The sequence below is a fragment of the Mobula hypostoma genome, chromosome 7, assembly GCF_963921235.1.
Source record: "Mobula hypostoma chromosome 7, sMobHyp1.1, whole genome shotgun sequence".
NCBI lineage: Eukaryota > Metazoa > Chordata > Chondrichthyes > Myliobatiformes > Myliobatidae > Mobula > Mobula hypostoma.
The window spans coordinates 169,250,044-169,277,067 of NC_086103.1; the positions used below are offsets into that span (position 1 = coordinate 169,250,044).

At 38.5% G+C, this 27,024-nt stretch overlaps 1 protein-coding gene across 3 annotated transcripts in view; it reads right to left on the minus strand.

Moving 5' to 3' along the window:
* Window positions 1-567: 567 nt before the first annotated feature.
* ppp2r3b (protein phosphatase 2, regulatory subunit B'', beta) overlaps window positions 568-27,024 on the minus strand; it is a 111,794-nt gene continuing 85,337 nt past the window's right edge. For 2 of the 3 annotated variants that reach the window (XM_063052939.1, XM_063052941.1), the window contains 7 exons: window positions 24,833-24,881; window positions 22,776-22,865; window positions 20,535-20,710; window positions 19,248-19,366; window positions 17,737-17,846; window positions 3,120-3,177; window positions 568-1,729 (listed from right to left, as the gene is read on the minus strand). In XM_063052939.1, coding sequence (XP_062909009.1) covers window positions 3,153-3,177; window positions 17,737-17,846; window positions 19,248-19,366; window positions 20,535-20,710; window positions 22,776-22,865; window positions 24,833-24,881 — 569 coding nt within the window. In that variant the 3' untranslated portion in view covers window positions 568-1,729; window positions 3,120-3,152. The remainder of the gene's footprint in view (window positions 1,730-3,119; window positions 3,178-17,736; window positions 17,847-19,247; window positions 19,367-20,534; window positions 20,711-22,775; window positions 22,866-24,832; window positions 24,882-27,024) is intronic. The other variant, XM_063052940.1, reaches the window with a different exon arrangement.

A 27,024-nucleotide genomic window follows, 5' to 3' on the forward strand; every position in this document is an offset into this window, starting at 1 on the left:
AACCACTTGTTCAGAAAAAACAAGCATTTTCCACTAACATGATTGGACGAAGCACATTGATAACAAAAGTTCTGATGAAAATTGTGGCACAACCACAACAAACATGAGAGTTGCAGAATAAATTCACGGCTTGCTGTGCAACTGCAAAGAAAGTGACAATCATATTGGCTAAAATAAAAGAAGCACTGGTAAGTTGATGGAACTTGGCAGTAAATTCCAAACAAGAGAAAATCTGCAGATGCTGGAGATCCAAGCAACACACAAAATGCTGGAGGAACTCATCAGGCCAGGCAGCATCAATGGAAAAGAGTAAATAGTTGCATTTCGGGTCTCAGCCTAAAACATCGACAGTACACTCTTTTCCATAGATGCTGCATGGCCTGCTGAGTTCCTCCAGCATTTTGTGTGTGTTGGCAGTAAATTAGTTCACTCAGACTGGAAACACAGCGACAAGTCAGTAAGCATTATTCCAACATATTGCATGACCTGAACTACTTTTCTGATCCTGATTACTTCTCTAGCAGCATTTTCTGAATCTCTGCGACAGAAAATACAACCATTTATAGTACTGAAACATCTCTTTTATTTTGAAAACTGCATGAGATTGTGATCTCAACACAAAAGTACTGTATGAATTTGCTCAACACAAATATACACTGCAAGGCTCTACAAATTATACACAGATTAAATATGTACACCAGATTCTAATAACTTAGAAGTTTGCTACAGTAAAATTTCATTTCAAATATTTAATGTAAAAATCTTAACCTTTGAACACAAGGCACATTTGAGGTCAGTGCACAGTGACTACTGGGCAATAGTTCATAAATCAGTGATGATTTATTTTTGTTCTTGTGGAATGTTGTGACAGTTGATTCAAACAGGAATTGAATGGCAGGCAATAGAAATGACTAATTATTGTACTGTGAATTTTAAGGCATCCAGATTATTGAAATGTCACAATTATCAAAGTATCACGACTGCAGTACACACAAGCAGCTTCAGGTTCTAAAAGCGGCATAAATCCATACTATTATTTTTAAATGCCACACACCAATTTTCTATGTCTAACAAATAATTGCTGCATGGAGCATCAGTTTTTATGGCTTTTCATTTAGCTTCATTGTTTACCAACACTACTCAAAAAAAAGAACCACTGAATTATCACCTGTATCTTACCCTGGTGTCTTAGCTGCATAATATTGCTTTTTATATTTAAAAATCAGGCATAGCTTTTGAACCCAATTACTCCTTCAGTCAACTACAGAGATCATATTTACTCCAGAATTAGTCAAGTACATTGTGGCTAACTGCACAGTAAATACAGTCTGCACTCCCAGGAAGATGAGCAAGCAGCTCAAACACACTCATCTTTGTCTAACGTTTTTGACATCAGTTCTCAAACTTTGAAATTGAAAAAACAAAACAGAACTTTAGATGGCAAATCAAACTACAAATGAAGTAAAAACAATTTACCAATTGTAGACAACCTGGGGATAGGGGCAGGGAGCATCTGTATACAGATTTTAATTTTATTTCAAAATTCTTCAAAGCAGACCTGCTGCACTGTCACTTTCACATCTAACAACTAATTTTTAATGTATGCTGATAAATAACGTTAACCTATAGAAAAAGACTCCACACTGTGCACTTCAGAATCTCCTTTAACATTGACCTTCCAAACTCGTGCGTTTGATGCTGATTATTAGGACACTCATTTCAAAGGGATCTAAAATGAAATAAAATAAAAAATATGTTAAATAATGTTTTAAATACATTATGGAGAACACACATTAAAGGCAAACCAGTAAGATTACAGCAGTTAGTCAGGGAACATCCCTTCCACTTTCAAATAGGATGTGCTCCCGTTTCATCAATCTGCAAGCTGCTTCAAAGCGGATTTCTACAGAAACTCAATAGTAACCTTTACTTTGGATATACATTGAGGATAAGAGTTTGGAAAATAGCTAAAAGCTTAAAATGGCATAAATGGCAACAATGAGTGGACCAAAATTATAGTTACTTAAAAAGTAGAGCTAATGACTTACTGTTCTCTCATTTCAAAAAGGTGTTTGATCAATGAAACAAAATAATTTATCAAACTCTCTCATTTCTACTTAAAATTAAATTCAAATAGTCGGAAGGTCTTTGGGGAACAGGAAATGTATTAATTGGAGATTATAAAGGGAAAGCAATGTTTCTGATATTTTGGGAATTCTCATTTGAAGATGCACACCACAGGTGAACTGCCGACTAGCAGAAAGAGATTTATTCAGTCTAAGCACAGAACTCTAAATACAGATTTTGAAAAATTTTTTGCATACTTAACTGCAATTGAATCTTTAATAGAAAATGTCTCTAGAAACAGTAAATACTGGGAAATAGCTCCCAATAGTCTCTCTAGTTTTAGGATGAAAAACCAATCCACTTTTTGTTCTAAATTGGTGGCATTTTTATGAATTGCTCTTGCTCTTAAACAATGTTGACGTTATTTGTAGGTATGGTCAGAAAGAAAACAGACTTAGCTATGAAATAATCTTGTCTGTAAAATTCATTGAGACTAGAAACTACAAAATGCCTTTTGTGCATCCATTTCTTTTTAACTTCTGGTCACAATCAAATTATTGGCAATTTCTAAGCATTAAAGAGAGAAGGATCCAATAATTAATTCCTTTGCAGTTGAACACAATGCATTGAAGTTTCCATTAAAGGAAGCATGCAAGCTGGTGAAATGGCCCTGCTACTAGACCTGTTGCTTCAAAGCAACCCAGGTTCAATTGTGGCCTCCTGTGCTGTGCAGTTTGCATGTTCTCCCTGTGACAATGTGGGCCTCCTTTTGGTGCTCTCATTTCCTTCCATATAGCAAAGGGTTTGCAGGTTAATGGGTTGACTGCCACTGTAAGTTGACCCCAAGAGTGCAGCAATGTGGTAGAATCTGGTTGGAAGTTGATGGGAATATGGACAGAATACAACTTAGTATAGGGCTACTCTAAACATGCTACATGATTGTTGCTGCAGACTCAGTGGGCTGAAGGGACACCATTTTGCTGTTTCAACATATTAGTTCAATGTTTTATCAGCATATTAGTAATTGCTCATAGTTGCAAGAATTTCCATACCTTCACATTGTTTCTTTAGAAGAGCAGTATCTTTTAGTAGTCAGATAGTTCTGAGTCTCTGTATTCAACAAGGAATAAAGTCAGTATTAAAATTACACATACTCTCCCAGAAAAATAATTATGTATTTAATAAGACTGAATCTTACAATGGCTTAGATTCATTGGTTGCCTAAGAATTGCATCGTATATTGAAGTGCCAATGCACATAACATGGTTCACAACCTGATGTAATCCAACCCATACACTGAGACTATATATCTAAACCCAGTGCTAAGATGGTCAGAAACATTCATAGAATTAGATAGTCATAGAGTACTACGGCACAGAAACAGGCACTTCAAGCCATCTAGTCCATGCCAAACTGCTATTCTGCCTAGTCCCATCGACGCACACCTATACTTTGTACTGCCATTCTGCTCCCATCCAAACTCTCAAATTTTGCAAATGAACCCATATCCACTTCTGCTGGTAGAGAACTTCTCAGAGGCAAGCTTCTTCCCTTGCTCCTATCCTCCAATAAGACTTTCAGTACTTGTTTAACAGGTGCCACTATGTGTCCATTCTCCTCAAAATAATCTTTCCTATTCTTCTTCCCATGATGAGTTTAAAAGCCTGAAACTGTTGATGTTGAAAAGCTCTATGGGCCTTCCCTACTGTTAAGTCTCCACGGAGGGTAATAACTTGAGTGACTGATTTACAATGGTCAATACCAGTGCCAATATACTTCCTTAATAGGTTGGTCAGGGCATGAAGGGATAAGGGGAGAAGGCAGAAGTTTGGGGCTGAGGGGAAAACTGGATCAACCACAATATGCATAGCTATATAGACAGGAAAGGAATGGGGGGTTATGGGCTGAGTGCAGGTCGGTGGGACTAGGTGAGAGTAAGCGTTCGGCACGGACGAGAAGGGCTGAGATGGCCTGTTTCCGTGCTGTAATTGTTATATGGTTATATGATGAAATGGCAGAGTAGACTTGATAGGCCAAATGGCCTACTTTTGCTCCTATATCTTGTGGCCTTAAAATATTCTATTCCCCACTCTTTCTCCCCTCTCACCTCCTTTCTCCTTATATGCCTATCACCTCCCTCTGGTGTCCCTTCTCCTTTGATTTCTTCTATGGTGCACTCTCCTCTCTTATCAGATTCCTTCCTCAGCTCTTTAGCTTGTCTACCTATCACCTGCCAGCTTCTCCCTTTAACCCCCTCCCCCACCCACAGACCTTCCCCCCTCACATGGCTTCACCCATCATCATCCAGCTTGTATTCCTTCTCCTCCCCACACCACCTTATCCTGGTTACTTTTCTCTTTTTCCACCCAGTCCTGATGAAGGTTTCTTGGCCTGAAATGTTGGTTGTTTATTGACCTGATGCTGCCCGAGTTCTTCCAGCATTTTGTGTATTACTACTCAAAAGATTACTTCGATCCCAAGTAATATTTAATGCCTTCAATGTACACGAAATAAAATCAGCTCAGAACTTTATCATTTTATACAGTGACACAAAAATGTAGATTCTGCCACTCCTGTCACAATTATTGATGTGTTCTGCATATTACAACCCCATATGCAACTTCCTCTGAACCCCATCCAAAAACAGAATGCAGGACTCAGCCATTTAACCCATCGGATTTTGCTTTCTTACAGAAGATTTTTTTTTCTTTTTTCAAGTTACTGTAACATTCACAAATTAACTTGACTATTCTGTTTCATAGATAAGGTAACTTGTTCTACTTGCTGTTTTTGATTCCTATTTACCAAATTGGACTTGGACTGGTAATTATTTACAGTTTAGTTAGAATTCTATGCCTGATTAGTGTGCCTTGTATGATTGTATTATAGGAGCCAGCAGATAGACTGTGGAATCTTTTCTGGTTTTGTACTGTTAGGTTTAATGCCTTGATGGTCATACACATTGGTAGATTTGCACAGGGCAAAAGAAAATCAATTAATACAGATATACAATCTCAATATTCCTTAACCCTCTTGATATTTACATCTAATTTATGAATCTTTGCCAACTGGTACTTTGTGCACACTGAAAATATCATTAATTCTCTCTTTGGTAGGAAGTCCATGGGAGGGCCAACATTAGCTCTTTAGCCAAGACAGTGTTAGGCATGTGCTACAAAACACAATTAAAGCTAAGTTTTGTTGCTTTGCGTGGGAGACAGGAATGCTGTGTTTTAGGTAATGATGACAGGAACATGCAGTGAAGATAATTGAAGAGTTAGAGCCCACACAGTTAGATTCTCATTAACTGGCTAACCTCCAAGGTCCCATCATCTTGATATGAAAGACTACTGGCTCATATGACGAATCTGAAATAAGTAACATCACAAGTAGCTCCATTTTACTGAAGACAAGAGGAAAAAAAACACTTCAATAAATGTGTTTTAATCCAACAATGGCAGATGCAATGAGTATAGTCTAACACCATGCCAAATACTCATTCATAAAAGACAGATGTCTTTTATGCAAGTGCATGTAAAACACTATAGACAAAACAGTCAAATTTTAATGTTAATTTAAAATGGAGATAAATATATTGATATTAATGAATATTAGCTCATTGCAGATTCAACATCCTTAACCCATACTAAGAATTTCCTCAAAATATGTGGATCCAGGAAACTGTTCACTAGCTTCCAGCTGGTTCACCTCACACAATATCCTTACTTTGAAACAGAACTTTCCTTTCATCAAAAAGGAAAAAAAATGTCAGGTAGTTCAAATGCATTACATAGTTATTGGTGCCAATTATCTACATTGAAATCAATGACATGCAATGACTGCAAGTACAACTCTGCAATTGGGACACAAGTACAACCTTTAAAACAAACCATCTTTATAATTTAAATAAAAGCTCAAAATCAAATACAAAAAGACTCAGTTATGCAAACTTCTGTTCCTCAATTTGAATGGGTGAATGTGAACTGAAGGCCAAACACATACCAAATAGAAGTAGGACATTCAGCCCTCCTTCACCAATCAGCACAATAATGGTTCATTATCTTCATCACTACCTTTCTCCTTTCTTCCCATATCCAGTGAACCCTTCAGCATTACAAAAAATCAATCCTATTTTTGAAAACATTAAATGACCAGTCTGCCCCTACTGTCCATGCTCGAGAACTTCACATGCTCACCGACCTTTGAAGAACTTTCTCTCAAATGGTACACCCTCTATCCTCAGGCAGTGATCCCAAGTTCTGGACTCTAGTACTGTCAGGAATACAGACTTTGTCCAATCCCATGAACACTTTAACTGTTCTTTTAAACTAGATCATAGCACTTTTTCCTCCCATTGATATGAAGACTTCCTGGCATGCAACTCCATTTATCCCTCTTTCTCCATGTAAAAAAATTGTGGATTTGGAGGTACATTTCCCACTGTTCAGTCTGTTAAAACTACACCACAATATAAACAATCTGGGAAGATGATCACCAATCCATCCACAATTTCTAGGGACTTTAGTCTCTAGGAAGGTGCTGGCTGTCCATTATCAATGCCCCTTATCTTATGTACTTCTATCAAGTCATCTCTATCAACAGTCAAAAATCAGCTGAAGCTGCGATGCCATTTTTTAAATTTACTTTTTGTAAATCTTGGACTGTATTTTAATTTAATTCAATAGGTGGCAGCAAAACCTTTCACACGTAAACACGAGGAATTCTGCAGATGCTGGAAATTCAAGCAACACACATCAAAGTTGCTGGTGAATGCAGCAGGCCAGGAAGCATCTCTAGGAAGAGGTACAGTCAACGTTTCGGGCCGAGACCCTTCGTTAGGACTAACTGAAGGAACAGCTAGTAAGAGATTTGAAAGTGGGAGGGGGAGGGGGAGATCCAAAATGATAGGAGAAGACAGGAGGGGAGGGATGGAGCCAAGAGCTGGACAGGTGATTGGCAAAAGGGATATGAGAGGATCATGGGACAGGAGGCCCAGGGAGAAGGAAAAGGGAGATGGGAGGAAAAACCCAGAGGATGGGCAAAGGGTATAGTCAGGGGGACAGAGCAAAACCTTTCACTATTTTACCATGGGCCATTAAAACAGGGAATCTAATGGCAACCAAACCCATCTCTAACAATTTTTTTCCCCAAGAAAAAAGCAACTTATGATTGTTAAGTTACTGGAAAGTCTAAGAGAAAACATAGTTATTATGCAGGATATTCATTCTAAATGTACAAGATAATCAACACACATCTCATTAATCATTGAGAATAATGTTTGGGAAAAATGATATAGGAAAGACAAAACTAAAAAGCAACTGAATTTGAAGGCTAACCAAGAGAAAGCAAAACAAAACTAAGGTAAAATTACAATTACTACCCCCTAAAATCAAATTAATGAGTATTTTTTGTATATGTTAATAGAAAGAATATGCCATTTCATTCAAATGGCATCATGCATTAATTACAAGCCATACTGACTGCATATTTAGTTTGTATCAAATATACAAAACCAATTTCATAATACTGAAAGCTAGTAAATGACAGATGAGTAATTGAGTTCATTTATGTGAAGTTTTGAACCAGAATTATCACTAACCCAGAAAAAGTGATATTTGCTGTTTTGCGGTAGCAACGTGCAAAGATATAAAATTACTATAAGTTATAAAAATAAATCATGCAAAAGAAAAAGGAATAATGAGATAGTGTTGATGAACCATTCTGAAATGAGGTGGTAGAGGGGGAAGGTGTTTCTGAATCATTCAATGTGGGTTTTCAGGCTCCTGTACCTCCAACCTGATGGTCGTAATGAGAAGAGGCATACTCTGAATGGCTACTAAAGTTGGAACACAAGTATGAGAAATGAAGTTCTGAAGATATTCAAATTTATTAGTGCATTCTGTTCTTTGCTCAAAATTGTTCTGCATATGGTTCATTTATGCTGACCGGTGACATGGTGGCATCCACACCAGTCATTGAGGAGAGTAGTCCCGGCTCCTTGCATGCTTTTCATCTGTGCTGGGTTGAGCGTTGAGCTACCAATTTTGCCTTGTAAAATCAAACAAAAATACTAAAGAAACAGCAAGGCTGCCGCCCAATGTGCCTCAAGTTGCGGAAAGGAACATCAAATCAATCAAAGTTTCATTTGATAGCAAATTCTGGCCTACTATTAGATCTGAAGTTGCTTTGGGATATCAAAATTAATCATGAACCTGTGTACCTGTTCCTCGAAAATATTTGAACACAATTTACTGATTAGTCATGTCTTCAAAAGAATTACATTCTTTTTCACCACATTTTTACCACCTTGACTAATCACACTGCCTTTATCACTAATGTATAATCAATTATAAAAATCAAGACAATGCTCTATGGGTAGACATGTAGAACAAAGGTACAAGTGTTGGTATCGTCTACATTCTGACAATTCCAACGCACTCGTACCTTTTTATTAGATAAGCTGAGGGAGGGATAGATGGGTATGAATCAAGTGCTTCTGATAATAGAAAAATACCCCCACACTTACAATAAGTACCAAAACTGAAATTTAAAGTTCAAGGGAGATTATTGTTAGGTGCAGTTTTGCAGAATTGTTAAGTGAAGATTTTAATTATAAAACATCAAAAAGTACACAAAATATGGTAATCAATGAGGCAGAAATTTTGTCCAAATGAAAACAAACAGAATAAAAAAGCCTCTGACTGAACACTTTGGAGTCATTCCAACAGCTAAGTTAGAATAATTATGTAGGATGAAACTACTTTAGTTAAAAGAGGAAACATTTCAGAAAGATATGCAGCTGCCATCTAGGAACTGAGCTGTGTGAAATATATTGATGGATATGCACTCAGTGGCCACTTTATTAGGTACAGGAGTGGAACCTGGTGTGGTTTTCTGCTGCTCTAGCCCATCCACTTCTAGGTACTATGTGGTGTGTGTTGTACTTGTGGTTACTTGAGTTACTTTGTCAGCTTGAACCAGTCTGGCCGTTCTCCTCTGACCTCTTTCATTAACAAGGTGTTTCATTCACAGAACTGCTGCTCACTGGATACTTTTTTGTTTCTCGTACCATTTTCTGTAAATTCTAAAGACTGTTGTCCATGAAAATCCCAGATCAACAATTTCTGAGATACTCAAATCACCTCGTCTGCCACCAACAATCATTCCAGTCAAGGCTACTTGGATCACATTTCTTCCCCATTCTGATGCCTGGTCTGAATAACAACTGAATGTCTTGACCATATCTGCATATTTTTATGTACTAAGTTTCTGCCATATGATTGGCTGATTGGATATTTGCATTAATGAGGTGTACCTACTGAAATGGCCACTGATTAAAAAACAGGTGCTGTAAATCTGAACTAAAAACAGAGGCTAGAAACACCTGAACTCTATTTTTCTCCCCATGGATACTGTCTGATCTGCAGACAATTTCCAGTTTTCTGGCAGAATTGATTACATTTATGAATTTGGTAAACTGATTAAAAAAAGCTTTGAATCACCTGAATTAATAATACTATTTTGTCTCTCTAAAATGGGATTCTTGAAGATTTTAATTAGCAATGAACCAGAAGTATAAACACAACTGAATGGGGAGATTGATAGGCTGGCATCGAAGAGAGACCAAAAGTGTAACACAGAAGATAATAAAAGTAGTTGATAAAGTATATCTTGTTTAGTTTGAAAACTATTTAGCATTTGTGTCACTTGGCCACATAATGGGTATGACCTGTTTGACACTTTACTCAATGTTCTAATCATTTCAACAGAAAATGGAAACTGTCCATTAGTTTCTGCCATTGACCAATACATTTGAAACAAGTTGACCATAGATCGTTTGATAACTTTACTGCTTATGTCACAAGATCAATTCAATGGTTATATGAAAGGTCCCATCTATCCATAATCTCTAGCGTGAACAATTGCACGCAAAAATTTCTGATGGTGAATGTTCTGACTTGGAATGGAGGCTCCAATACACTGGACACTAAAGACTACAGATGGTTGTAGGCTCAGTCAATTCTGTCAAGTGCACAATGCTCCCCATCGGTGGACAACTTCAACAGATGGTGCCTCAAGAAGACAGCATCCATCATTAAGGACCCTCACTAACCTCTTCTCAATATTACCATCAAGGATGCAATATAGGAGTCTAAAGACCCACACTCAATGATTTAGCAACTTCTTTCGCCAGAAGCAGATTTCTGAACAGTCCATGATTGTGTACACCACTGCATTATTTTTGTCGTAATGTGACTTACTGAAACTTTACGTCTTTGTATTTTGCTGCCATAAAATAACAAATCTCACTTAATCTAAGTCAGTCATTATAAATCTGATTTTGTTAGCTCAATTATCGCTATCAGTACTAGTCGATCCACAGATGGCAGCACTGGATTTTATTAGATTGCCCATAGGCATTTCAGGACAACTCTAAGTATTCTTTCGCAAATGCAACTTTGTCCCGTAAACAAAACAAATGAGCAGATAAATTATCTAAGAACATGATAAATGGGAGAGGGCCATTTTACTCTCAACTGTATGTTACTCTCCCCTCCTACCCCTCCTCACAGTCCCCCATCCTGCTCTCATGACTATACCACTTTCTCACACGAAACCACCACAGTGGGCTTCACAGCTGAACAGGTGAGAAGACAGCTGAAACGTCTCAACCCAAGCAGGGCTGCAGGACCGGATGGTTGTCAGTACCAGGGTGCTCAAAGCCTGTGCCCCTCAGCTATGTGGAGTATTTTGCCATGTATTCAACCTGAGCCTGAGGCTCCGGAGGGTTCCTGTACTGTGGAAGATGTCCTGCCTCGTCCCTGTGCCGAAGATGCCGCACCCCAGCAGCCTCAATGACTATAGACCGGAGGCACTGACCTCCCACGTCATGAAGACCCTGGAGAGACTTGTTCTGGAGCTGCTCCGGCCTATGGTCAGGCCACACTTAGATCCCCTCCAGTTCACCTACCAGCCCCGACTAGGAGTTGAGTATGTCATCGTCTACCTGCTGAACTGTGTCTATGCCCACCTGGACAAGCCAGCGAGCACTGTGAGGGTCATGTTTTTTGACTTCTCTAGTGCGTTCAACACCATCTGCCCTGCTCTGCTGGGGGAGAAGCTGACAGCGATGCAGGTGGATACTTCCCTGGTGTCATGGATTCTTGATTACCTGACTGGCAGACCACAGTATGTGTGCTTGCAACACTGTGTGTGCGACAGAGTGATCAGCAGCACTGGGGCTCCACGGGAGACTGTCTTGTCTTCCTTTCTCTTCACCATTTACACCTCGGACTTCAACTACTGCACAGAGTCTTGTTATCTTCAGAAGTTTTCGGATGACTCTGCCATAGTTGGATGCATCAGCAAGGGAGATGAGGTTGAGTACAGGGCTACGGTAGGAAACTTTGTCACATGGTGTGAGCAGAATTATCTGCAGCTTAATGTGAAAAAGACTAAGGAGCTGGTGGTAGACCTGAGGAGAGCTAAGGTACCGGTGACCCCTGTTTCCATCCAGGGGGTCAGGGTGGACATGGTGGAGGATTACAAATACCTGGGGATACAAATTGACAACAAACTGGACTGGTCAAAGAACACTGAGGCTGTCTACAAGAAGGGTCAGAGCCGTCTCTATTTCCTGAGGAGACTGAGGTCCTTTAACATTTGCCGGACGATGCTGAGGATGTTCTACGAGTCTGTGGTGGCCAGTGCGATCATGTTTGCTGTTGTGTGCTGGGGCAGCAGGCTGAGGGTGGCAGACACCAACAGAATCAACAAACTCATTCGTAAGGCCAGTGATGTTGTGGGGATGGAACTGGACTCTCTCACAGTGGTGTCTGAAAAGAGGATACTGTCTAAGTTGCATACCATCTTGGTCAATATCTCCCATCCACTACTAATGTACTGGGTGGGCACAGGAGTACATTCAGTCAGACACTCATCCCACCGAGATGCAGCACAGAGCGTCATAGGAAGTCATTCCAGCCTGTGGCCATCAAACTTTACAACTCCTCCCTTGGAGGGTCAGACACCCTGAGCCAATAGGCTGGTCCTGGACTTATTTCATAATTTACTGGCATAATTTACATATTACTATTTAACTCTTTATGGTTCTATTATTATTTATTATTTATGGTGCAACTATAACGAAAACCAATTTCCCCCAGGATCAATAAAGTATGACTATGACTACTATGTGCTATCGCAACTGTATATAGTGTGCTGTGTGTGACTATATGCACTGTTTTGTACCTTGGCCCCAGAGGAATGTTTTGTTTAGCTGCATACTGTATAGGTGTATAGTTGAATGACAATTCAACCTGAATGTGAATCTACTCTGTAATTCAATAATAATATTATCTTTAGCCTCAACATTTTCTGTTCCTCATAACCATTGATTCTCAGACTCTAATCAGCCATATATTTTTATTTATTTTATTTAAAGATACAGCCCAGTAACAGCCCTTCCAGCCCAATAAGCCCACACAACCCAATTACACCCATGTGACCAATTAACCTACTAACCTGTAGGTCTTTGAAATGTGGGAGGAAACCTGAGCACACGGAGGAAACCCACTCAGTCATGGGGAGAACATACAAATTCCCCACAGACAGTGACATTCACAACCCCAGTTTAGTTATAAAATTTCAAAAATCTTTCAAATTTTTCCTAATCTTTAGCAGTCAATTCATTACTAAAAAGCAGTACGTTAGAATCTTATACTAGATGTCTCCCATTCAACTGTACTGGCCACAGCATACTCCCACCTTGCTCTTGTGCTCACATTCAGCTCGTAATCCTCCAAGCTCTTCCCCTTCATATACCTACACAAGTACCCATGTAGATGTTGTATTTGTACCTGCCAGAACTACTTCCTCTGGCAGCTTATTCCAGATACTCACTACCCTCAATATAAAGTAGTTACCTCTCCAGTCTTAAATTTCTTCGCACATATGCTGTATCTGAGCCCTCTCATTTTGGACTCCCACCCCTAGGGAAAAGTCTATGACCATCTACCTTATCCATACCCCATGATTTCATAAACTTCTGAAGTCACCTCTCATTCTCCTGTTCTCCAAGGAATAAAGATCCAGTGTGAGCAACCTCATGCTGTTTATTCAGGGAGACGCTCATGTAAATCTCATCTGCACCCTCTCCAGCTTGGCAATTCCTTTCCTATAACAGGGTGATCAAACCTGCACATAACACTCCAAGAGTGGCTTCAGCAATCAAGCACCTCCCCCCACCTACATATAATGCTGTTTACATAGTAAATACATGGTGGTATTTATGCACATTTTATTGTATTTTAATCTTTAACTTTCTTTTTTTTAAATAATCTTTATTCATTGCAATTGATAAATGTTTTTTGTTGCATATCGAGGCAACCCACCACAGCAAATTCCTAATACATGTAAATGTATTTGGCAAACACAGTTGATACTTGTATAACTACAACAAAATGCCTTTGCTCCTAAACTTGATGGCTTACCTGATGAAGGCCAGGATGCTAAACACCTTTGTCACCAGCTTTTATATTTGCGTGGCAGCTTTCAGCAAACTGTACACTTCCCCAAGTCCCTCTGTTCCACATCAATGTCCTGCCATTCACAGTATAGGTCCTAGCCTGGTTTGAATGCCCAAAGTGCATCACCTCACATTTATTTAAGTTGAAATCTATTTGCCATTCCTTGATATAAGGCAGGATTGGCTCAAAGGGCCAAATGGCCTACTGCCACTCCTATTCCTTATGGGCTTAAATTGTTTCTTGCCACAGGATCTTTCCCAAGCACGTGCACAATCTCATGATTTGCTGCTCACTTCAGTGGAGGTCAACTAGGCAAAGTATTCACAAATAATTTTGATCTATTTTAATTTCAATAATGAACAGGTGGTAAATGAGGCCTGGAATTTACCACCATCGTTAGCTTTCCACAAGTCCAGAGAACTACTGAGTGTACTCGTATGTCAATAAGGATTCATCAACAGGAAAAAGTTTCAATCACTCAATGTGTAGTTTGTTGAGGGTCATATTTCCTCATACTAAATGCAATGCTTCTAGAAAGTACACAGCCTGAGGGAATTCGCACTACCAAGCATTTATGGCAGCCAGCACTGCCCAGAGGGAATTATCCCAAGGCCAAAGACATCTGACTACACACACTAATTCAACTCCTATCACACAGTGTGTCGTTACAAGAAGGAATGAGGGTGCTGGAATCTGTAGAGAATGCCACAGGTTTTCTGGTAATGAAATTCGCTTGGCTGCTTCAGTCCAGGGCACTCTGTACTACATACCAATGAGGTACATAACTTCAATGTTGTGTGTTGTATGCTACATAACCCAACCTTATTTATTACCTATTTATTCATTATTAGGTTATTTTTGTATTTGCACATCAGTTGTTAGTCTATCTTTGACAGTGATAGTTTTTCATTGATTCTATTGTGTTTCTTTGTATTTACTGTGGATGCCCGCAAGAAAATGAATCTCAGGGTAGTATATGGTGACATACATGTACTTTGATAATAAATAAATTTACTTTGAGATCAGGAGGGAAGCCATGGTGACAGCCCAAGGTGAACAGCCATACCTCCCTACAAATTACAAAACAGAGACGCAGACAAGGACTAGCTGAGTGGGTCAATTGTCACATGGTAGCCCGCTCAACCACATTTTCCAATGTAAACCTAGTCACCTTCTCTACACCATAATTCCCAACAGCAAAAAACAGCCAGGCAAGACCAGATTTTGCAAAACGCTTCCCATGTCCTGCTCTGTATGTTCACGTGTTCTGCTGGTTTGCTTGATAAGTCAGTTTCCCAATGAATGGCACATACATTTAGCAGGAGCTGGCCATCCAGCTTCTCAGGCCTGATCCATTTACTTTTGCAAATGTTCTTTTTCAGATTTGCAACCCTTTGCCTAAACTAACCTCTACACAAATCCTCTCTACAGGTTTCAATATAGTTTAAAATCTCAAACCTACTAAGCTGCTGTTCAACATCTGCGGCAACTGGACAGCCATTGTAGTCTCTACCTTTGAGAGTATTGCACAAAACATTTATCAGATGTGGCATTCAGTGAGAGGCAAGATGCACCATGTTCACAAATATCCAGCAAGGAGAAATCCCTCATGAGATCAAATTATGGTTAATTTTAAGCCATTGCATCAACTGACCATATCAGAATACCCAATGGGCCACAACTAATGAACTATCACCAGTAGACATACAGCACCAGACCTAGGTCATCATAGAAAGTTGAACTTTCCTGCCCAAGCAAATCACTTTTGACTAACACTCACATCCGCTCCTATATTTTTCAACCCTATGTGTTCCTCAATTTGCTGAAACAATACCAACATGAAACCAACAGGTAATATTTTCTCAAATCGATCAAAACTAAGACTCCTTCTAAATTACGTACTTGAAAAATGTTTGAGAAATTGGAATTGGGATTTTCCTCACCATGCAAAGTGAGACTTAAAAAAAAAAAGACACACTGAAATAAGGGATTTATCAAATAGTTAAATAGTCAAATAATCTACTTTAATACAGCTAGTTATCACACAGTTCAAATGATCTGATAATTCATAATTTTGTGAATAAATGCAAAATACCACAGAAACTAGAAATCTAAAACAGAAGTCATTGGGAAAAATTCAGATTAGGCAGTCTCCATAGAACCCAAAGCTCCATCCTTTATTTCACATTGTAACTTACTGTGCTACTTAAATTGATCAAACTGGATAATATGAAGTGCTTGATCATGGAATTGATTTCAAAGCATGGTCATTTAAGTAAAAGGAAGAGAGATAAAGGTACACTATTTGAAAATGATAATCTATGGGAACCTGAGATTATTCATGGGACATACAGTGGAGCACACAGTTTATTAATCTGGAATTAATCCCAACTTCAGGTGGTGCCTGCGCAGAGTTTACACATTTATCTTATGCCTGCACTAGTTTCCTCCCATATCCAAAAAATAATAATAACATGAGATTTAAAGCAGAAGTCAGCCACTTGACTTGTAGAGCCTGCTCCACCATTCAATAAGATCATGGCTGATCTAGCTGTGGACTCAGCTTTACCTACCTGCCTTTTCCCTATAGCTCGAGGTTCTCCTGCTATGCAAAAGTCTATCCAACTGTATGTTAGATATATTTAATGAGGTAGCATCTATTGTGTCTAAGTCAGAAAATTCCAGATTCATTACTCTTTGGGAAAATTAGTTTCTCCTCATCTGACCTACATCTATTCCCTTGGATCCTGAGTCTATATCCCCTAGTTCTAGTCTCACACACCAGTGGAAACAACTTTCCTGCTTCTACCTTAGCTATCCTTTTCATAACTATGTGTTTCCCTCTCATTCTTCTGAATCCCAGCGATTATAATCCTAGGCTACTCCATTTCTCCTCATAGGCTAAACCCCTCATCTCCGTAATCAACCTGGTGAACCTCCTCTGCATTGCCTCCAAAGCTAGTACATCTTTTCTCAAGCAATATGACTCAGTCTCCTCTTCCAAACTGTTAAAGTATATTGTGACCAGCTGTGGGTCCAACACCAACCCTGCAGCACTCCACTCACCACTGATGCCCAATAAGATAAACACCCTTTTATTCCAACTCTGGCTTTTATTGGTTAACCAATTCTCCATCTATGCTAATACATTTATACCAATTCCATGCATCCCTATCTTATGGACGTCTTTTATGTGGCACCTTATCGAATACTTCTGAAAATCCAAGTATACAACATCCATCTGTTCCCCTCTATCACTAGGCTCATTATATTCTCAAATAACTGGAGTAAGTTTGTCAAGCAGGATCTCCCTTCATAAATCCATGCTGTGTCTAACTGACGGAACCACTTCTATCCAGATGTCTCACTATTCCTTCATTAATGAAAGTTTCAGGCATTTTCTCTGGCACAGACATTAAGCTAACTGGTCAATAGTTACTCGCCTTTTGTCTACCTATTTACCATAAAAAAAAACCCAACAGTGACAAATCACTTGCTGTCTTTTAATCCACCAGGACCTTTCCTGAGTCCAGAGAATTTTGGTAACTTACAATAAATGTGTCTGCTACAACTTCTGCCATTTCTTTTAATAGCCTGGAATGTATCCCTAATCAGGACCAGCTGTCTAACTTTAGGCTCGCTAGTTTGCTCATCACTCCCTCTTTATTGACAATAATCATATCAAGGTTCTCAACTCCCATACATAACATCTCTCTTGGTATGTTAGGTGTGTCCTCTGTCACAAAGACTGACAGAAACAGACATTGAAGACTTCAGCCACTTCAACATTACCTTATATGAATTCCCCCATTATCTTCTAAGGGACCTACATTCACTTTAGCCACCTTTTCCACTTTATATAATTATAGGAAATTGCTACTATTTTGTGCTAGGTTATTTCATAACCTATCCATCTAACAGGTTAATTAGCTACCATATGTTGTCCCTTGAGTAGGCAGGTGAATTAGGGACGAGCTGGGGAACATGCGAGAGCGAATATGATAGAGGGAGATGAATAAGGAATAATATTGATGGGTGTGTTCCGAGCACCAGCACAGACTTAAAAAAAAGTCTTTCATTTCAATCCAAATATGAGAGGTTAATTTTCAGTTATCCACAAGTTAATTCAGCACTCTCTTACCCATCATTCCTGTTTTCGTTCGCTGCTTCCTCAGCCACCAGATTTTCATACTCATTTAAAGCATACCGCTCCCAGTCAGTCATTTCCGGTCCATCATTCTCCACATCCTGCTGCACAGGAAAGATTGCAGTTGTTGAGGCTTCATAAATGTTATTGTTAGTGTAGTGTGCATGGAGCTTAGAACACATTGCTCAATTATCCCAGCTTTTTATTTAATTACATATACACCTCTTCTACACATATCATTAATTTCAGCTTTTGCATAATCATTCAATTTGATGGGCACTTTTGCTTGAGTATCTAAAGATGTAATCTGGCATGGTTGGGTCCAACCAAAAGTTCAGAAACTTGGTTTAGAACTTCTCTTAAATTTTATAAAATGACAGCTTTTGGCTAGTTTTAATTGCACAGTTTGTCTTGAATATTAGTGTTTTCCTGTTGATGTACAGATTTTTCCCTGTAAATCCTTGCAAGAATATCAATCTCAAGATGTATTGTAATATATATGTGCTTAGATTAAAATAAATTACATTGAGTTTAATTGAGAAACCAAAGTATTTAAAACTGAATAGATGTGGAAAGTTTATATGGGTATTTTTTTAATTGTATTAAATTAATATTCATTTTAATGCAATTTTAAGAGAATAAATAGCCCATAGAGTACAAAATCAAATAGGTTCCCCCTTAGCTCAGTTGGCAACAATTATCATCACTTGAGAAAAAACAAATGGGAGGATGCCTTTTTTAGGCTGGTTCTTGGTGATTCCTCAAGGATGTCATAGTGGGGGGGAAATAAACTCCCACTACTTATGAAATGCTCCCAACGGTGTGCATCTCAAATAGCCTCTGACAACCAAATCCAGCTCCTGACTTTCACGTATGGCTTAACTACTAAGCCTAGCAGAACTATTTCTACTGGCAGGAGAATGGACAAAGGCTGGTTACTGGCACTTTAAAACCAGTCACTCTGGGCACATGGGGCTCATTAGCCGTGGTTGGCAATTCATCTAGTAGGAAAACAGGTATATGGAGGAATTTAAGGTGGGGGGTTATATGGGAGGCAGGGTTTGAGGGTCAGCACAACATTGTGGGCCGAAGGGCCTGTACTGTGCTGTACTGTTCGATACTCTATGTTCTATGAAAACACTGATCTCAAATCCCCGCTGCCTTGCGGCTATACTAACTCGTGAGGAAGGCTTCAGGAGTAAACCCCAAAGAAAAATCTGGAGCTGGAGTCCCCAAGGCAGTTGAGTTCAACAATGACAGGCAACTCCTAATGGTGTCAAACCATATCGGTCTCTGCTGTTCTTTTGGATTCATCAGCAGTGTGGAGAGGGGGAGCCTGCTGCATGAGAAACAGCTTGCTCCCCCATATCTCACTGCCTGGCTTGTACAGGATGCTACATCTGTGGTTGAAACAAGAGGCCTCATGTCTTCGCGATGTACTTTCGATTTGAAAGAGTACTGAGGAATGTAGTACAGAGGAAAAGATTTAGTGTTGAAACAATTACCCTCTGGATAGAAAAAGGATCCTTCTGCTCATGCTCCAAGTACTTGTCGATGTTAAAAAGGGTGTCAAAAAATATATTTGCCATCTTGCATTTCTTCAGATCATGAAGTGTGATTTTTCCTGTGTAACACAGAAATTGGCAAGTTAGCTTCACAGGAATTCTATACCATTAATGTGGTTTTTTAAAACTACACATTGATACTCTCTAGATAGCTTGGGTTTTTTTTTATATACAGGAAGTGTCAATTACAGTCTTGTAATTTGGTACACATTGGAAGCAACTCACTTTCAAACAAGTCTTGCCTGATCTGGAGTTGCTAGTTAGATTGTATTCTGTTGCCAAAACAAACTATACTGTACTATAATATAATTATTGTGATGAAAATCTCAAAATCAATAATATTAAAAATCTGAAATACTCATTTATGGTTTGGAAGGAATTGTATGGTAGCAGTTAAGAGCAAGAATACCTCTCCACCCCTTCCCCAAATAGCCATATTTCTAGTAAGGCCTGGTTGGGATTCCCTGAAAGTATGCCAGAATAGAAATTTTATTTTTCATATATCTATTGAACATCCTGAGCTGAAAGTACTCAGGGTTAACAAGACCAAGAACTGCATTGCAGTGGAAGAGGGCTCTACAACCGGCAGTTAAAACAGACCAATGCATCACTGGTATCAGTCTGTTAGCCATCAAGGACATGTATACAGAAAGGTGCCAGGAAAAGGCCAGCAATATCGTGTAGGATCCCACTCACCCCACCTCTGGACTGTTTGTACCATCCCATCAGGGAAGAAGCTATGGAGCACTACACTCAAAAAAAACCAATTACTACTCAAGCCATCAGGCTGGTCAACACCACCAATGAACTTGCCCCACCAACCTCTACAACCTAGCATCACGTTATATACAGTCCATGTATACAGTAGTTACTTGTACTTTGTGTGTTTTGTAGGATTTTTAAACATAATTATTGGGTTTTCTTTTTATTGTATTCTTTACGCTGCATCAGATTCAAAGCAACAATCATTTCATTCTCATTTTTGCTCGGGTACTGAAGAATGACAATTAAACAATCTTGAATCTCTAGTTGTGCATCCTGCCTCAAACAATAACAGTCTTTCTTCAATCAAGCAGAATATTAAAAAAATGCAGCAAAATATAATTAAAATACTTTAGATAAACAGCAATATTATTCATTTAATACCACACTGAAGGAAGGGAATTACTTACTTTAAAAAGCAAACATAACTAGACCACTTGAATTTGGACTATATTAAATAATTACCTTCACATTCTGGCTTAACAAGATCGAGCAATTGACAGAGGCAGTCCTCAAAAGGCAATGGTTCAATGGACATGCATTCAAGCTTCTTGCACTGTTCCTCATAGAAATAGTTCAGTTCATACATAGAAAGCACTCCATCTCCATCAAGGTCTAAACAGCGGAACCAATATTCAATACTGCAAAGGAAAAAATGACATAATGCTAAGAAAATGTATTCAATTTTACTCTTCAGCAATGTCAAATAGAAAGTGTTGGTGAATCTTTTCTCTGCAAAGTTATCCCAATGTTCCAAAGATAGAAAAATGATAGAAACAGCTGCGACTAATTTTTTAAAATGTAAACCCTAAAGTTATTTAAATTATTCAGGTATCAAATTCCAGGTCCACACAAGTCTTCTTACGTCCCTTTTCTTCTATCAACCTGAAGTAGGTTAGTTCTTAGAGGAGAGCCCTTTGTGAGAAACTAAAAAAAAAAGTGTGGCTTTGATCAGGAGTGATCCGTGATATTAACTGAAAAACTTGAAAAGCTATACTCAGTGGCCACTTTATTAAGTACACCCTTACACTTGACATTAATATAAATATCTAATCAGCCAATCATGTGGCAGCAACTCAATGCATAAAAGCAAGCAGTCATAGTTGCTGTTCCGACCAAATATCTGAATGGGGAAGAAATGTGATCCAAGTGACTTTGATTGTGGAATGATTGTTGGTGCCAGATGGGGTGCTTTGAATATAGGTTTTTCATGCACAACAATCTCGAGTTTACAGACAATGGTGCAAAAGCCAAAAAAAAAATCCAGTGAGCAGTACTGAGAGTGAAAGATGCCTTGTTAAGAGAGGTCAGAGAATGGCCTGACAGGTTCAAACCAATAGGAAGGCAACAGTAACTCAGATAACCATGCCTTACAACAGTGCTGTGCAGAAGATCTTCTCTGAGCACACAGCACGTCAAAATGTGAAGTGGATGGGCTTAAGCACCAGAAGACCATGAACATACATAAATACACTCAGCGGCCACTTCATTATGTGCATGGTATGCTCCTTAAGTTAAATATTTTGCATCATCTTGCAAAGTCTCAAATGGCCCAGTTCTGATGCCCTGGGGAAATATGTCCTATGAATGCATTAGCTAGCTAGTTTCATATCAAATACACTCTGGAACACTATGGCGAATAAGTCCGACATATGGAGGCTAGACAGAAATGGATACTAGAGGCTCAAATAACTGGGGGTGTTGGGCAGATGTGTGAAACTCATGGGGAGATGGTTAGAGGGCAGCCTAGTGAATGGGGGGGAGGGGCAAGAGTGCAAGCCAATGTGAGAGTGGAGTGGGGGCAAAAAAACAAAAAAAAAAGAGGGAAAATAACAAAGCGGTAGCATCTATATGACTGTATTCTCTGGCTTCATGTTTGTATTTAAAAGCTTCATGTACATCAAAATATACCTTGCATGATTTGACAAGAGCAGCTGACACTGGCACAAGTCACCTTAGCAATAAATGCCCCATATTTTAGCAAGGGTATCTTCTCGTAGTTATGAGCAGAAAAGAAATCTGCAGTTATCAGATATTCAAATAAATGGAGACATCCTTAAATAAGTGTCCTTGTATTCATTTTTAAGCCTTTTGTATTTATTCTCATGAAATTTGTTAGCTTGCAAGTATTAAAGGATTTACACGAAATAAAACAGATGGACCTTACAGGTAGCCTTCTGATTCCTTTGACTCATCACTATTACACTCACTTCAATGAAAGTTCAATGTTACTTTGATACCTCCCATCTTCCATGGAAGTCTTTTGCATCAGCCCATGAACACAAGATCTTATCATAATACAGACTTATGCATTTGTTCCACAAGTCTGTAGAAATTCAAAATTTCTAATGGCAGGAGCCTCTTTACCCTAGATTGGGGGTTTTCAACGTGGGGTTCATGGACCCCTTGCTTAAGGTATTGGTCCATGGCATTAAAAAAAGCTTGGGAACCCTGCCCTAGATGAAGGTGGAGAAATTGTACAGAAAATAATGTGCCTCAGCATTAAAATACAAGCAACATCATCCCAATAAATATTAACAAGAAATTGTATTACTCCATTCAAAATATTTAAAGTGATGAACTTGTGGCTTGACGGTCCAAACGCTCAAATGTTCAAATCTCAAAGTAGTCAAGCAACATTTTTTTTGGCACGGACGTATAAAATCCTCTGATCACTTTGCTTCCTTTATTATTAAATCGATTTACCTGGTTGCTGTCTTTTTGTCTTCTTCTGAAATCAAAAACCACACAAAGTCTGCATAACCAATTTTTCTTTCTTTTGTAGCATTTCTGTGCCTGTACATTAAGCAACAATTTTAAAGTTAGATCTGAACTTATTAGATTTATGGAACTTGGTGAATAAATTTCATATGGTGCTGTTAATGAGCAGCATTACCAAATTCTTGTAAAAAATCTATTGAACAAGTTCATAATTTATCATTACAAGGCAAGTGTATTTAGTTAAGACTTCCTTCTTTGCCATTGCATTTTGCAGAAATGCTGAAAGGTTTGAACTGATCTAGAAAAAGGAACAGATCATCTGTGAGTGGATATAAACAAACAACTGTCCTTTAATCAAATTGAAATACTGTGAAAATGACTGAGGAAGGATGAATGTGCACAAGTTAAAATAGAAAAATTCAAATGTCAAAGCGAGATACAGAAAAAGATGGGTGTAGAGGAAGATGATAAATGATGGGAAAGAAAAGTTCATCAAAAAATTCAAAATTAACCTTCAGAAATAAAATATCTGTAATAGAGTAACAGCTCCAACTACACTCATTCAGGCAAGTTCCAAACACACAACAAACTCATGCTTGGCAGATGGAAAGAGTTTGGGGACCAGATGGTTAATACTCACAGCAGGATTAAAGAGATAGAGATTAGCTTTTTGTCACATGTACATTGATACAGTTATTTGCATCGTTTGCATCAAATCTTCAAAGATTGTGATAGGCAGTCCTGATGTCAACATGCTATACCCAGAACTCACTAACCCCACTGTACAGCTTTGAAAAGTGAGACGAAACCTGAGCACCCAGAGGAAACCCACGCGGTCACGGGGAGAACTTACAAACTCCATGCAGGCAGCAGTGGGCATTGAACCCCAATCAGTGATCACTGGTGCTGCTTCTGACCTGCTCTTATAGCTGTATTTTTATATATATACACACACACCCCAATCAAGAATTGGGTTTGCCCATGACTATAATTGACTGAACTACACAAATACAGCTATAAGAGCAGGTCAGAAGCAGCACCAGTGAGATAGAGAGAGATAGAGAGAGATAGAGAGAGAGATAGAGAGAGATATAGATATAGATAGATAGATAAATTATAAATAAATAAATATTATAAATATATAAATTATATATATATAAAATAAATAAATATATACACACACACACACACACACACATATATATATATATATATATATATATACACACACATACATATAAAACAGTAATGACAATTACTCAGTAGTAGGTGGCCACTAATGGTCCAAAAGGTTAATTAATTTCATCAGCAAAGATTAGATCTTACTGTACATAGGTACTGAGTATTCACAAATGAAATCAAAAATTGTGTAAAGGTCCTAAATTTTTTACCATATGATGGAGGGGAGGTCACTGATAAAGCAGCTGAAGATGGTTGATTCAAGAATCAGAATCAGGTTTAATATTACAGGCATATGAAGATTCAGCAGCATCTATGGAAAGGAATAGACAGTCAGTGTTTTGGGCCGTGATCTTTCATCGGGATTCTCATAACGGGTCTCCGTCCAAAACATTGACTGTTCATTCCTTTCCATAGATACTGCCTGACCTGCTGAGTTCTTACAACATTTTGTATGTTACTCTGGATTTCCAGAATCTGCAGTATATCTTGTGTTTATGCTATCATGGGAAGTTAATAGTGCTGACCTGGGTGGAGATTATTTACCATTAACTAATGATGTTCAATCATTTTCCTGATGACGGAGAGAAGACTGACAGAGTGTTATCAGAGCACACCTGAAAAACTATCCATAGTGCCAGACAGATATCATAATAAAAATGGGATCACAATTTTCAGTCCCTGTGACAATTAAAGCTTTCATTTCTCGTTGGGTTTTTCCATAAAAGAAAACCAATCTCCTCAATTCAAAACAAAATGTAGAGGTAATAATAGAAGTTTACAAAAGGAAACCTGATCATTAAAGTTGTTAGATGGCTAATCAGAACACAGTAACGTTCTGGATTTTTAAAAAATGTATTTACCTCGTAACTGCTCCAGAGAAAATTCTTTCTATCATTCTACTTGATATCGCTAAAAGGAAAAAGGAAAGGATTATTCAAGCAACAAATACAGCCTTTCCTATAAAATTAAGAAAATTCATAATTAACACTTAAGACTGTTCCAAATCAATGAATGTTATAACTAGGTTCCGTACTAACAATGTTTGCTATGCTAAAACATCAAATTCCAACTCATTCATTTTCAAGAATAATCTAATTAGTACTGCATTAGAAGTTGTCATTTGGTGTTAATACATTGGCTTTATGGATGGCGGGTGGAGATGTGTCCCTACCAAAGGAGGTGTAAAGCGCTGCTTCCCTTCTGCTAGCCTGCGGGTCACCCTTGGGCAAGGTGTAACGCCTGCTTAGCCCACCCATCGGGGTCCTGTGTAGCAATGGGAGCAAGGGCGGATGGTTGTATGAGCAGCTAGTGCATAGTCCAAGTCCTGGTTATACGACCACAGCCATCAGGCAGACAGTCTCTGAAGAGTATTAATATAGATTGGGGTCACCAGTCTTGTAGAGGCACTGCCCAGAAAGCAATGGCAAACCATTTCGGTAGAAAAATTTGCCAAGTACAATCATGGTCATGGATACACCATAATCACTCATATCATGTGATACTGCACATAATGAATGAATGAATATTGGTTTTAATCAAGCTGAGATCATTGTATCTTTCAACTGAATTTTTAAAACTATAAGCAGAAATATGATTTGGACCAAGTTGCTCAAAGTAATAACAGCTGCTAAACATTGTCAAATCTGATGATTCTAATCACTTAGAAAGTAGGATGACATATTTGTGTTCATGGACACAATAGCTTCCTACTTTTCTAGAGGTCACAGAAAGTAATTAAAATCCATTGTCTCAAAGGAATAATATCCAAAAGCAAGAAATCTGTGTCAATCTCAGCATTATAGCCAGTGCATTCCACAAAAGTTTTCCACTAGTGTATTTGACAGCCCGTTAATTTACACACTCCTCCCATCACACTCTCACCAACCAACCCCCATTCATTTTTCAGGATTATGAAAATCCGAGGTTGGTGAGCATATCCCAGTCTTGATGTCAGAATGTTATCACTATTTGCTAAACAAGATTCTGATATTAAATGGAGTCAAGATAAAATGGCAGTTTTTAAAATTATGGAGATGAATTCTATGGGATTCTTTTATTTATCCACCCCACACTTTCCTCAAAAACCACCACCTTCTCAGAAAAAAAAGTGTGCCCGGAGTGATTCAAATGCAAAATTAACAAATATAATCATTTGAAATAGTGTTATGGAAATTGATTTGAATTCTATTAACTCTACAACCTTTATAATACCTTCATTAACTTTAAGAAATGTGTCTCCTCTCCACCAACTCATTAACAACTCTACTGTTAGCATCATTTCAACATTTGGGTTCCTGGGCATCAATGTTTTGCAGAACCTTATGAGAGAGAACCATATCTTCTTCATTAACAAAAAGGCTCAGATGACGTACTTCTTACAGCGAGTGGTAGAATTCCATCTTCCCCAGCATATACTGGTGCAATTCTATACTACCAATATAGAGAGTGTCCTCACTTCAGCCATTGCCTGGTTTGATGCAGCATCCTCTCACAGTGTACAAGAACTGTAGCAAACTGTCAGGTCAGTAGAAAAGGTAATTGGCTGCAGTCTACCATCAGTACAGGACTTGTATGTGTCCAGCAAAACATGGGCAGAAAAAAAAATCATTGTAAAGACTACCCACCCTGCAAATTGCCTTTTCCAAAAGTTCCCTTCTGAAAAATGTTACAGGGCCATTAAAGCAAAACATATTTCACACCATCTTAAAAATTTTCCCCTAGGCAGTTAATCTGATCAACCATCCTAGTTAGTTCCCCCACTCCTTGCTATATTTTCTAATACAAATGTTATTTTTTGGTGCATGGCATACAAACACACCACAGCAAATTCCTAAAACATAAATAAAGTTGATCCTTGATTCTTTACAAGCTATTGGACATGTTGAACGAAAGCCTAATGTGAATATTAGGGAGCTTGAATGCAGATGGTCAACATTCACAATATATTAATGACTTTGCCTCAAAAGTGATCAGTGCAATATTCTTTCAAAAAAAAAACACAACCCCATGTGCGTGTGACTAAAATAATAAACATCACAGATGAATGATTTTG